Source organism: Arachis hypogaea, chromosome 5 (genome assembly GCF_003086295.3).
Source record: "Arachis hypogaea cultivar Tifrunner chromosome 5, arahy.Tifrunner.gnm2.J5K5, whole genome shotgun sequence".
Lineage (NCBI taxonomy): Eukaryota > Viridiplantae > Streptophyta > Magnoliopsida > Fabales > Fabaceae > Arachis > Arachis hypogaea.
This window is the reverse complement of record NC_092040.1, coordinates 914,740-927,857: the sequence shown is the minus strand read 5'-3', so window position 1 is coordinate 927,857 and position 13,118 is coordinate 914,740. Positions and strand designations below refer to the sequence as shown.

General features: G+C 29.6%; 1 protein-coding gene across 1 annotated transcript; it reads left to right on the top strand.

Moving 5' to 3' along the window:
* The first annotated feature begins 9,781 nt into the window (after window positions 1-9,781).
* Window positions 9,782-12,630, top strand: LOC112800012 (transcription factor MYC2-like). Its single transcript, XM_025842042.3, has one exon. It carries the CDS (start codon window positions 10,190-10,192, stop codon window positions 12,203-12,205), a length of 2,016 nt encoding a protein of 671 aa, XP_025697827.1. The 5' UTR covers window positions 9,782-10,189; the 3' UTR covers window positions 12,206-12,630.
* Window positions 12,631-13,118: the final 488 nt, after the last annotated feature.

Here is a 13,118-nt window from a genome sequence, read left to right as displayed (position 1 = left end):
TATAAAATGACTAAAATACTTCTATTATATATATTAATTTTGAAAATCTTAAATTTTAGTCTTTTATTTTTTTTATCATAGGGTTAGAATAATTTAAAATTTTTAAAATTAATATATATATATATAATAAAAATATTTTAATCATTCTCTATAATAAGGATATTATAGTCATTTTTTATAAAAAATAATATTAATTTAGATCAATTCTAGATTTGATTTATTATTTTTTCGGTTAAATCAATTTGTCTAACATAATTTTAACAAAAATAACATGATTTAATCAATTATATATGTTAAATTTTAATTACTAAAAAATATTTTTAAAAAAACATTTTAAACGTCTTTATTTAAATGATTTTCTATAAATAAATGCTACCTTAAATAATTTAATTAAATAGATCAACATATAAATTTAATAATTCTTAACTATTATTTTTATATAAAGATTTTTTATATCTATCGTAATTAAATGGTTAATTATATTCGGAATGTAAATAAAAAGTTAAAAGCTACTGTACGGACAAAGTCCACATTCACTGGCCACCGCCAATGTGGAACGCTTTGATTTTTCACTCCGTGGCGGCTATAAACAACAATTTAATTACTATTAGTATTAAAATATAAAAATTTGTCTTTTCTACTTAACGAGTGCACAACACTCATTATCAACAATTATTATTTGTAGATAAATATATATGTTTATTTTTAATATTTATTTATAATATATATTTTATATTGATAATTAATTTTAATGTCTAATTTTAGTATATATATAATATAGTAAAAAAATTAGTAAAAACTCAGGTACAGTTGATTTCAGGTGAAGTTGATAATTGAAATTCGTTAGATGATTTGATTGATTTGACTAAATTTTCATCTAACGACTATTAATTATTAACTTCACGTTAAATCAACTGAGTTTTCACCCAAAAAATAACATAATGTTATGATTATGATGAAAATTTAACGAAAATGTATTTTTTTAATTTTTTTTCATTTAATAAAAATAAAGTATAAATTTTTTATAAATAAAATAAAAAATAAAAAATAAAAAATATTAAAAAATTAAAAATTATACTTTAATCTTTCGATTTAAAAAAATTAAGACGATCTGTTTCCCAATTTAATAGAGTAAAAATTAAAAACAGAAGTTATGATGAAAAGATAAGCTAAGGAGAATTAGCAAGCGAGGGAGAAGCATCAAAATATGAATCACGTGGTGATGTGTGCATGTGTGTGTGGGGGTGAAAGCAAGAAATGATTGGCTTCTTTTGGGAACGATGTGTGACACTGTGACTCACTTTTTGTCACGCCCAGTTTTTTTTTTTTCTTTTCCTTCCATTACACTCCGCGTTCGCCACTAAATAATTTTGCATTAACCTACTTAACAATTATTTAACTCCAGATTAACTTATAAATTTTTTAATCTTTAATTTTATCGATTTAATGATGAATTTGATTTTTTGAATCTTGGTTTTACGTGTTTGTGTTATATTACAAGTAATGATAGACACAAAAATTTGAAGAATAAGAACAAAAATATATATACTAAAATAAATTTTGTTAAATATTATTAATTATACTAAAAATATAATATATATATATATATATATAAATTAAAATGAGTTAGTGAATATTTTTATTTTTAAAATATTATTTATTATATATAATTTGTAAAAAATATATTTTTTTTAATTCCTAAAATTTAAACTTATAACATTTTAACTAAATTATAAATAATTTGTTATCCAAACTAATTTTATTTTTATGTATTTTTATACATATTTGATAATAAAAGATTCAATTAGCACGTTAGTGTCTAATGATACATTAATTTTTATAATTTGAAACTAAAATTGTATATAAATATAAAAAAAATAAATTTTTTTATAAAAAGTATGTTTATATAAAATAATAGAAATTTAATTTATAATTTTTTTCTTTCTTTTTTTTAAAATAATTAAATTTTTATATAATTTTTTATTTAATTTTGATATAATGTCATAAATTAAAGATTTTATGCATCTATTTAATTATACATTATAATTAAAATATTTTTATTATTATTTTTAGAAATAAAAAATATATCTTAAATTAGTAAATTGATCAATTCACTTTAAAAATTTATATGCATCATAATTACATATATGATCAATAAATTGAGAATAAAATAAAATATATAAAGTCGTAAAAAAAATTACATTAATATCTAAATTATAATTGATTGAATTAAAATTTGCAATTGAAAATATCAAAAAGAGAAATAATAAAATTAGAAGATATATAGAGTCATGGAAAACTATATAAAAAACATAAAGAATTTACAATTTATCTTTTAATGAAGAGAAAATGATCACTAGATAAGAAATTAAAAAAAATTGAAAATACGAAATTAATAAATAATGAGAGATTTGGTGTCTCACTATTTTATTTTCTCTTCACTTCAATATTGATAATAATTAAAAAAAAAACTAAGAAGAAAAATTAAGGGAATAAAGAAGTAATGGCTGAAATTTGAAAATGGGAGAAGACTAAATTTAAATAGGCTAACCAATAATAAAAATACTGGAGAAATAAAAAAATGAATTTGAAATTTTGAGTAACTAGACTTAGTCTATTTATAGTAGAGTGATTTAAGTTTTGAATTGAAAATATATTATATATAGATATAATTTAAAAAAAAAATTTCAGTCGAAGCAAGTAGGGTTGGAAGTGAGTCAAGTAAGCTCATGAACCAACTCGAAATCGACTCGTTAATAATTTGATAAACTAAACTTGTGATCTGGTGAGTCAAGGTTAAGTCTGAAATTGAGCTCATATATTAAATAATAAACCGAGCTTGAATTTGGATAAACTCAACTCATTAGCTCAGCTCGTGGACTTGCTCAATTATATATATATAGTTATTAATAGATACATATATCCTATATACATTTAATCTATATTTTTAATATATATATATATATATATATATATATATATATATATATATATATTAGCGATATTATTTATTTAAAATTTTATATTTATCTTTTATATATAATTTTGATGTAACATATAAATAAATAATTTATAATTTATTAATAGATAAATAATATATAAAATTAATTTTTTTAAATATTTTTAAAATATATAAATTATAATTTATTAATATAAAATTATAAATTATATTTTTATTATAATTTAAGTTCAAATTTACTCACCATCTCACAAATTCAGTTAATCAAATTAGAATGAATGGCAGTCGAATATATATATATATATATATATATATATATATATATATATATATATATATATATAAACAATGCTAGGAACCAAAAGGGTATTAGCAAAAAATCAGTCAAATATTTTTGAGTGAATCTAAAATTTTTATGAGTTAATATATATAAATGTTTCTTCTACTAAGTATCAGAATATTTATTTTTCATACTAAATAGATGTTCTTTTATATATTTTTCGATTTTTTTTGTATTACAAATGTGAATGTCTCTATTTCTTTAAGAATTTTATATATTTTTTAAAAAATTTTATAAATATTTAATTAGTTTTACTAAAATATAATTGAATATTTCTTTTATTAAATATTGAGATTTTTTTTATATTAAATGAATGTTTTTTTTATATTTCTGTACATCTTTATCATTGCATGACTGGAACGCATCCCTTGCGTTCTCAAGACAACCACACTTTGCATACAGATCCACCAACTCCGTGGCCAGATACGAATCAATCCGAATCCCATTTCTTGTAATGTAATCATGCACTATCCTACCCTGTTTCAACTCTTCTATTTGAGCAAAAGATGAGAGAACATTTACTAGAGTTATATTATCTGGCCTAATCCTCAATCCAATCATCTCATTAAACAAATCAATGACTTCATAACACAGTTTGGCGTTGCTATAACTGACAATCATGGTACTCCAAGACACAGAATCTATTTCTGGCATTTCGGCGAACAGTTCACACCTGCCACCGCCTCTATGGCTTCTCAAGCTGTCTCCCGTCCTCAAAATCGCCGCCGTCTTAGGGATTGAGCTCAAGTTCAACTCTAACTGCAACGGCAGTTCCGGTAACACATTTGATTCACAAAAAAGAAACGGTTCTTGTCGACAGTGACAAATTCGACGAGTCAGATGTCAATAATAGAAGAGGAATGAATCGCGATGGAGAGGTGAAAAATGCCTAACAGTGAGAGAGAAAAAAGTATGTGTATATAATTGTTGAAAGTGTGTAAGTTAATATAAAAAAAAAGATAACTTTTTTTATAAATTTTAATTAAATTTATTTAATCAATTAAATTTAAAAATTTAAAATTAATTAATTATTAATATAAATTAACGTTAATTTATTTAATTTTTTGCTGGTAACCTCTTAATTTATATACTTTTTCATATATAAAAGCGCTTACTCCCTCGTCACCTTACACAATCCGACAAAAACTACCGAAAATCCAATCTATGAAGTGCTAACACGTTAGACCACAAAAATCCACAGTGATGTATTATAGTTCTTGAATAATAATTCACAAGAAAAGATTTTTGAGGTACACAACATTGCACAAAATAAAACATTAGAGACTGGGCCAACCCAAAATTGTATTTATATCTCTTTATATATACTAGGGAGTGGGGGCGGTTTTATCACATGGGCAAGTGGAATATACACGTGATTATAAAGAGGGAACCCAGTAAAATAAAATATAAGTTTATACACACGACACGCATGAAGCAAAACGTGACAAAATAGTTAAAATAAAATTGCTTAACAATAGTTTAAGACAAAAAGTGGTTCATTTGTCAAGCAAGATGCTGTTTATTGAATTAACCAAAATAATAGACAATAGAATCATAATAACGACCTGGTCAAGCATCGTGAATATTTCTCCCTACGACAACTCACTCTCTTCTTTTGCTTTATCCAATTCCTTCTAGAATTTAATTCAATTTTTACACTGTCACTCTCGTTAGATGATAATATACACCTATAGCAGTACATAAAAAATAAAGTAATTTCACATCGTTTTAAATTTTTATATAATTAAATATTTATATAATTAAATTTTTATATTCTAAATTTAATTCTTTATTTTTTTATTTTTTTTGATATAGAACTAATTTCTTACCTTCTTTATTCCTGTAACATTAATAAATTGGCTAATTTTTTTGTTATGAAAATAAAAGTGGTGATATATTATAACATTATAATTTTTTATGTTTTTTAAAACTGTAGAAGTACACAAATCAAAGGGTCCAATTTCTGTACCTAAAATTTTTTAATTTTTTTCAAACACCAATCGGACGGTCCGATTTCTGTACTTCTACAAATCGGACGGTCCAATTTGTGTACCTCTAGAAATCGAAGAGTCCAATTTCTGTATTTCTAATAAATCGGACGGTCCGATTTTTACTTTTCTAATTAAACGATTCCACATTTGAATATAACATTTCAGCAATTCACATTTTAAAAAAACAACACTACCACTCCAATATTAAAAATAAAAAATTCTAACAAATCTCTTAAAAAATTAATTTTTTAAAGTACGTAGTAATTATCCAAATACTTAACCAAAACATGACAAAAATCAAAGCGAATAGACCTCAAAGTTATTTTTCATTATCCTAAAAAAAGAAAAGAAAATGATGAGGTGGAGCTGATGAAAGCAAAAGGCTAAGATCAGTGAAAAAGTGGAGTCAAAATGAAAAAATGACATGGCGATAATTTGAAAATTGAAACGCGTGGGCCGAGTTTTTGACGAATTTCATTCACTGCGGGAGTGGGGGCCCTTCGCGGAAGCCTACACGGATTCAACGACCCGCATGCCCAAACTCTATTCTATTGTCTCGTTGCACTTCCATTTCACTGCTTTATTTTTTTCTCTTTTTTTTTTTCTGCCGTCCATTTTTCTTGCTTTTTTGATATCTATCTATTTTTTCACGCATTTCCAAGTTCTCAAGATAAAAAATCTACGGTTATGGATAGAATATATATATTTTAATTTTTGAAAAATTTTATAAAGATATATTTAGTTTAGATCAATTTTATTTTAAATTGTTTTTATAAATTTTAATTCTATCTTTAAATATAGTTTGTATAAAAATACACACAATATTTTATACTATCAAATTTATAATATCATATAACTATATGTTAGATATAAATAAAAGATAAATTTTCCTATTATAAATTAAAAGTAAAATATAGTATCTCAATACACAAATCGTAATAAAAATTAAATGGTGAAATATTACGCCGTTTAGGTTATTTATTTGGGAACAAGCATTGCTACTGGGTCACTTAGGTTCAATTTGGATAAATAACTTAAATAAGTTTTTTTGGAAAAAAACTTTAAAGTATAAAGATTTTTATTAATAGTAACTTATAAATAAGTTATTTTGTGTTTGAATTTTTAACTATAGAAGTACTTATTTTAAAGTTGTAGCGTTTGGATAAATAACTCAAAAAATACAATTTTTTTAACATAAGAAAATGGATATTAAAATAACGATGATAACAAATACTTTCCATTATTGAAAGTTGATTTTAAAATTGATATTTCTGAAATACAAGAGAATGAGTATTAAAATTGATATTTCTGAAATAATTTAAAAAAATGCAACATACCTGAGTCTTAGTATCCCACCAATCATTACTTGCTTGTATGATTTTCTTAATAGGATCCCAACCAAAACCGGTCTCTTTTCCTTTTAGTTTAGCCCATAGTCCCATTCTCTTTTCATAGCCTCCCACTTGTTTTTAAATTGTTTAGACTCATAATTTAAACTAGTCTCTTTTAAGAATTTTGTTTTTAAATTTGCCCAACTAACTTTGTTAAAATGTGTTCCAGGTCTATTTCCAGCCACCATCTCTTCTTTACATATTTTTATGAATATAACATAATTTCGTTCATTTCAATCAGCTTTAAATTTTCTTCCGGATTAGCCACTTTCATGAATTTGTTGGGAAAGAACATAAAAAAAAAGAAAATTATAAAACTAATTATAAAAATAATAGCAAGTTGTATAAAAATAAAATCACATATAAAAAAATAAAATTAAAATCACATGTAAAAAAATAAAATTAAAATTCAGATTTTATAGCATACACAATGTTCAATACAAATTTAATAATAAAATAGAATGATAAAATGATAAAAAAAATACCTGAAAAGAATATATGCTGGTTCAGATTGAACAGAAGATGGTGGTGAAGAGTCAATACTTCTAGCAGATGAATCATTACGTGAAAATAGTGGTGGAGGGCCAACACTTCCACTAGATAGAACATTGCGTGAAGATGATGGTGGAAGGCCAGTGCTTCTAGAAGATGGAACCTTGCGTGAAAATAGTAGTGGAGGGCCAGTATTTTCAGCAGAAACATGAAACATTTTTTCACAGAATCAATAATGAAAGTAGATTTTTTGTTTTAAAATCAATTTTTTTCACATAAGTGATAAAATGACTTATGGAGAAGGAGATAAGTCATCTATTTCTACTTCTTCTAAAAGTTGTAAGTTAATTTTTTGAAAAGTGAACAGCTATTCTTTAAAATGGTGCCAAACACGCTTATTGTAACTTCTCATAATTCAAAAGTAAAAAAAAAAAAAGTAGCTTTTGGCACTTCCCAAACGGACTCTTAACAATAGTTTCATCTCAAATACTAAAACTCCACACACAACTCGATGATTAACAAGTTAATAAAAGTTTGAAAAAATATAGATACATAATAAAAATATTAAATAATATAAACAATAGATATATTCAATATTTGATTTATTAAGTATGTAGATAATTATTCTAATATTAATATTTAAGTGAATAAATTGGGGATGTAGTATATTTTTATTTTATTAGACAAATTTTAAAATTCATTATTTATATTATTCACAAAAATTATTATCCATGTAACAAAATTTATGAAGCTAACAAACTAATTAACTCCACCCAATCTCGTTATCAATATCATAAGGTATGAGTGGTTTTTCAAGTTCATTTTACATTTGGTCCATTTTTACTGTGTAAATGATTAAGGATAAGCTAATTAGGATTGGAAATGAGTCGAATTAGATCAAACTCAAATTTAGCTCACAAAAATTGAGCTTCGCTTACGAGCTTATTTCTTAAAATCAAGTTTGGTTCACTAAAAATTCACGAGTTGACTCAAACTCACAAGCTAATTAAAATAAAAAAATGTAAACTAAATTTTATATCAATAAATTATAACTTATATATTTTAAAAAGATCAATTTTATATATTATTTATCTATTAATAAATTATAAATTTTTTATTTATGTCCTATATTAAAATTATATATAAAAATAAATATAAAATTTTAAATAATTAAAATCATTAATATATATAATTATATTATATATATATTCGAGTTCATTCACAAGCTAATGAACTGAGTTTATCTAGATTCAAACTCGACTAATTTAATTTATGAACTCAATTTCAGTCTCAAGTTTAACTCATCAACTCACAAATTTAACTTATCAAACTATTGATAACTCGAGTTTGAGTTCGCTTGTGAGCTGACTCACTTCTAACTCTAAAACTAATTTATGAATTAAGCATATATTTAACAAATAAATTATTACTTGTAATTGATATTATAATAGTATTTGCAATTGAGCTATAGATTAATATTATTAATATGTTGAAAATGGTTTTTACCCCGAAATTGTTTAAGATGAAGTGTCATTCTCTCATTTATCATTGTTCCTTTGAAATAATGCTTGAAATGATTAATGCTTCCCTTCTTTATTATTTATTTATTTGCTTACTTAATTCGTTTGTTTCTATTATTAATCACTTAGGATTTCAATCGCACTATTTTAGATATTAATTAAATTAGTATGAACAAATCTATAATTATTGTCGTAAATTTATACTTATGATCAATATTTTGGAAAATAGAATATTCAGAAAAAAATATTTTTAGTAATAAAATTCATAAATAATTAAATAATTCTTACTTGAAATATTTTGGATCTTACTATCTACTATTTTATTCGTTTGTATGCAACTTTTAATCTTCATTTTGAGTACAAATTATTTTTACTCAAACTAACACGAGTAAACAAACATTCGATCGATGAGATTATTACACATATAAAAGTATCTATAATATGCACATTACTGATTAATTGGTAGAGAAAATTATAATAAAAATAAGCCGGTTGAGTCGATATATATGATTCTGTAAATCTTATATAACAAGTTAATAAATTTTATCTTTAAATATTAAATTTAATGAATATTATATAATATTTGTAGTAAAATAAACTTTTTCAAGTAAAAATGATAAATTTAAGCATGATAAAATATGCTTTAATTTTGGACAAATTTTAAACCGGATCGAATCTATAATGATTGTCATCTATCAATAAAAAAAAGCTCCATGTATTATTTCTTATTGTTAAGAAATTTTAACTTATATAATTAGCACAATCATTTTAATTTAATAAATTATAAATTTCATTCTATTCAATATATGACACAAATGATTAAACTAATAACTAAAATTATTGTCTACAAATTTACATTCTTATTTTAGTAAATCTTGGAAACACACTAAAAAGTTTAAATCATATTTCGTTGTTTTCTTTCATCGGTTAAAAATAATGTCTAATTTTAAAGTGTTTAAGTAATTAGAAAAAATACTTACACTGCAGCAAGTAGATAAAAGAATTATTCTTTGTAATCCGAAGAAGTAGTTTGCAAAGTTAGATAATTAAGTGAGACTAAGCAGGCGATTAAGAAAATAGAAATGAAGGGTCGAAAAGAGTAAGGTACATGATAAACCAAAAACAATAGATAACATGGTAAGGAGTAAGATTGCAAGAGGGCGAGGCCGAATCCGATCCTGCGGGTAAATCGGCCCGCGAGTAGCAAGGACAGTTGCACCCCATTTCCTGGAAGCCTAGTTACTCATTACTCACTCACTCACTCGCTCTCAAATTCAACCCAAATGCACTCCAAATAAATCCCGAACCCAAATGCATCCCCCACCATTCTCAAATTCAGACACATACTCGGGCTGTCCTTCTCTCTCTCTCTATCTCTATCTCTATCTCTATCTCTATCTCTCGCATCTTCACTCACACTGCAACCTTCTCCCCTTCTCTATCTTCAATAATCCAAACAAAGATAATAAATACAGAATTTGCTGAATGGGCAGAGAATGAACCTCTGGACAGACGACAACTCCTCCGTTATGGAGGCCTTCATGACCTCCTCCGACCTCTCTTCCCTCTGGCCTCCGCCACCTCCTCCCCCTCAATCCGCCTCCTCTGCCGCCGTATTTAATCAGGATACCCTCCAGCAGCGCCTCCAGGCTCTCATCGAAGGGGCTAGGGAGAGCTGGACATATGCTATTTTCTGGCAGTCTTCCTATGACTACCCCTCCTCCGCCTCCACCGCCGTCCTCGGCTGGGGCGACGGCTATTACAAGGGCGATGAAGACAAGGGAAAGGCCAAATCCACCAAAACCACCACCCCCGCCGAGCAGGATCACCGTAAAAAGGTCCTCCGCGAGCTCAATTCCCTGATTTCCGGCTCCGCTGCCGCCCCCTCCGACGATGTCGAAGAGGAAGTCACCGACACCGAGTGGTTCTTCCTAGTCTCCATGACGCAGTCCTTTGTAAGCGGGACGGGGCTCCCCGGCCAAGCTTTCTACCACTCGAGCCCGGTCTGGCTCACAGGCCCGGACAGACTCGCCGGTTCGTCGTGCGAGCGGGCCAGACAAGGCCAGGTATTCGGGCTCCAAACCCTGGTTTGCATACCTTCCTCAAACGGGGTGGTTGAGCTTGGCTCCACGGAGATGATCTTCCAAAATCCCGATCTGATGAACAAGGTTAGGATTCTCTTCAATTTCAATAGCAACAGCATCGACGTGGGCTCATCGTGGCCGTTAACCGGCAGCACAACTACCACAGCCGCCGATCAAGGTGAGAACGATCCTTCTTCATTATGGCTTAACGACTCTGAAATTAGGGATTCTGTTACCACCGTTACTACCGTCACAACGACCACTCCTGCCTCGGTTATTTCCGTTAACCCTGGTTCGAGCGCCTTGGCAGAAACCCCAAGCTCCGTTCACTTGCCGAATAATAACAACAACACGCACGCTGGTGGCGCGTCTCAATCGCAGAACCGGAGCTTCTTCTCAAGGGAGTTGAACTTTTCGGAGTTTGGATTTGACGGTAGTAACGCCGTCAAAACGGGGAACGGTCAGCATCACTCGCTCAAGCCGGAATCTGGTGAGATTCTGAGCTTCGGCGAGAGCAAGAGGAGCTCGTATGGCGGAGGTGGAGGCGGAGGCGGAGGAGGTGGAAACGCGAACTTCTTCTCCGGCCAGTCGCAGTTCGTTGCCGCAGCCGAGGACAACAACGGGAAAAAGAGGAAGTCACCGAATTCGAGAGGAAGCAACAACGACGACGGCGTGCTCTCTTTCACATCCGGTGTGATTCTTCCGCCGTCGAACATGAAATCCAGTGGCGGAGGCGGTGATTCCGACCACTCAGACCTGGAGGCCTCGGTGGTGAAGGAGAACGAAAGCAGCAGAGTGGTGGAGCCGGAGAAGCGGCCAAGAAAAAGAGGGCGGAAGCCGGCGAATGGCAGAGAGGAACCGTTGAACCACGTGGAAGCGGAGAGGCAGAGAAGGGAGAAGCTCAACCAGCGATTCTACGCCCTCCGTGCCGTAGTTCCAAACGTTTCAAAGATGGACAAAGCTTCACTCCTTGGCGACGCCATTTCCTACATCACAGAGCTCAAATCAAAGCTTCAAACCCTCGAATCAGACAAAGATGGCTTAGAGAAGCAGCTTGATTCACTGAAGAAGGATCTTGATAATGTCAAAAAGGAAGCTTCTTCAGCTCCTCCTCCTCTTCCAGACAAGGAACTAAGGATGTCCTCCAACAACCTTGTAGGTGGTGGGAAGCTTATTGATTTGGATATAGACGTGAAGATAATTGGCTGGGATGCAATGATAAGAATCCAATGCAGCAAGAAGAACCACCCTGCCGCGAGATTGATGGCAGCCCTGATGGAGCTGGACTTGGACGTCCACCACGCCAGCGTGTCTGTGGTGAATGATTTGATGATACAACAGGCAACAGTGAAGATGGGTAGCCGGTTTTACACGCAGGAGCAGCTCCGGTCGGCGCTAACATCCAAAGTTGGTGGTGATGTACGGTAGATTTTCTCCACAAAATGTGAGGAATCATCATGTGTTTGGTGGTGCTCCTGAATGTGTGTGATGTCATTCACTTGCTCCTGGTCTTTGTGGTGGGCTCTGGGATATTTTAAGGCCTTCCCGGTAGCAATCTCTGTATGATATAAGTTCTACTTCTTTTGTAACTCTTTTGGGGTTTCTTCTTTCGTAGCTTAGTATCTGAGTTTTGAGGTAGTTTGATTTGGGAAGCTGGATGTATCACTAGAACTAGCTAGCTAGGGACGAGGACACTTTTTTTTAAATCAAATCTGTGGGCAACAATAGGTGTAGCGTTGATGAAGTAATTAGTTAAGAAATAGGATATTTTTGTGTTCATATATTGTCTATCTAGATTACATTATGTATATATGCTTTTAATAAAGTGAACCTCATAAAATTTCTGAGTTGTATTGTGGTTTTGTTACTATTATTGTTCTTCTGCAGCTTGCTTATCAGTTCTGTGATTCATTGCTGGTTTTATTGTGCACTATGCAACCTTTTTGAACACTACTATGGCTCAACCAATCATCATCAGAAAAAACCTTGCTGCAGGTGTTTTTGCTTCGTTTTGGCTTCCTTTGAACTACACGAGAAAATTTTGGTCTTTTGTGATGAGTTGATCTTGACGTTGGGAACCTCAAGTTTTTGCCTTCTTGAGTTGATGGCTTTTTTTTTAGCCATGTGAAAAATGCATGTGTCAGCAGAAAATCTGTATATATATACGCTTAGTAGTGGTGAAAATGGTTTAAATAATGTGTTATGTGCTGGTTAACTGTTATTACTTTGATCTAGAGTAAACGCTTGAAGCAACACATACCAACTTTATTCTATACACCTTGCTTATATTTTGCACAAGGTAAAGTCAATTTCCTGTTAGGGTACTGTGCTAATTCTGACA

Bases quoted from the DNA above. Each gene is read 5' to 3' on its own strand.
- LOC112800012 (XM_025842042.3), top strand. From the start codon at position 10,190: ATGAACCTCTGGACAGACGACAACTCCTCCGTTATGGAGGCCTTCATG.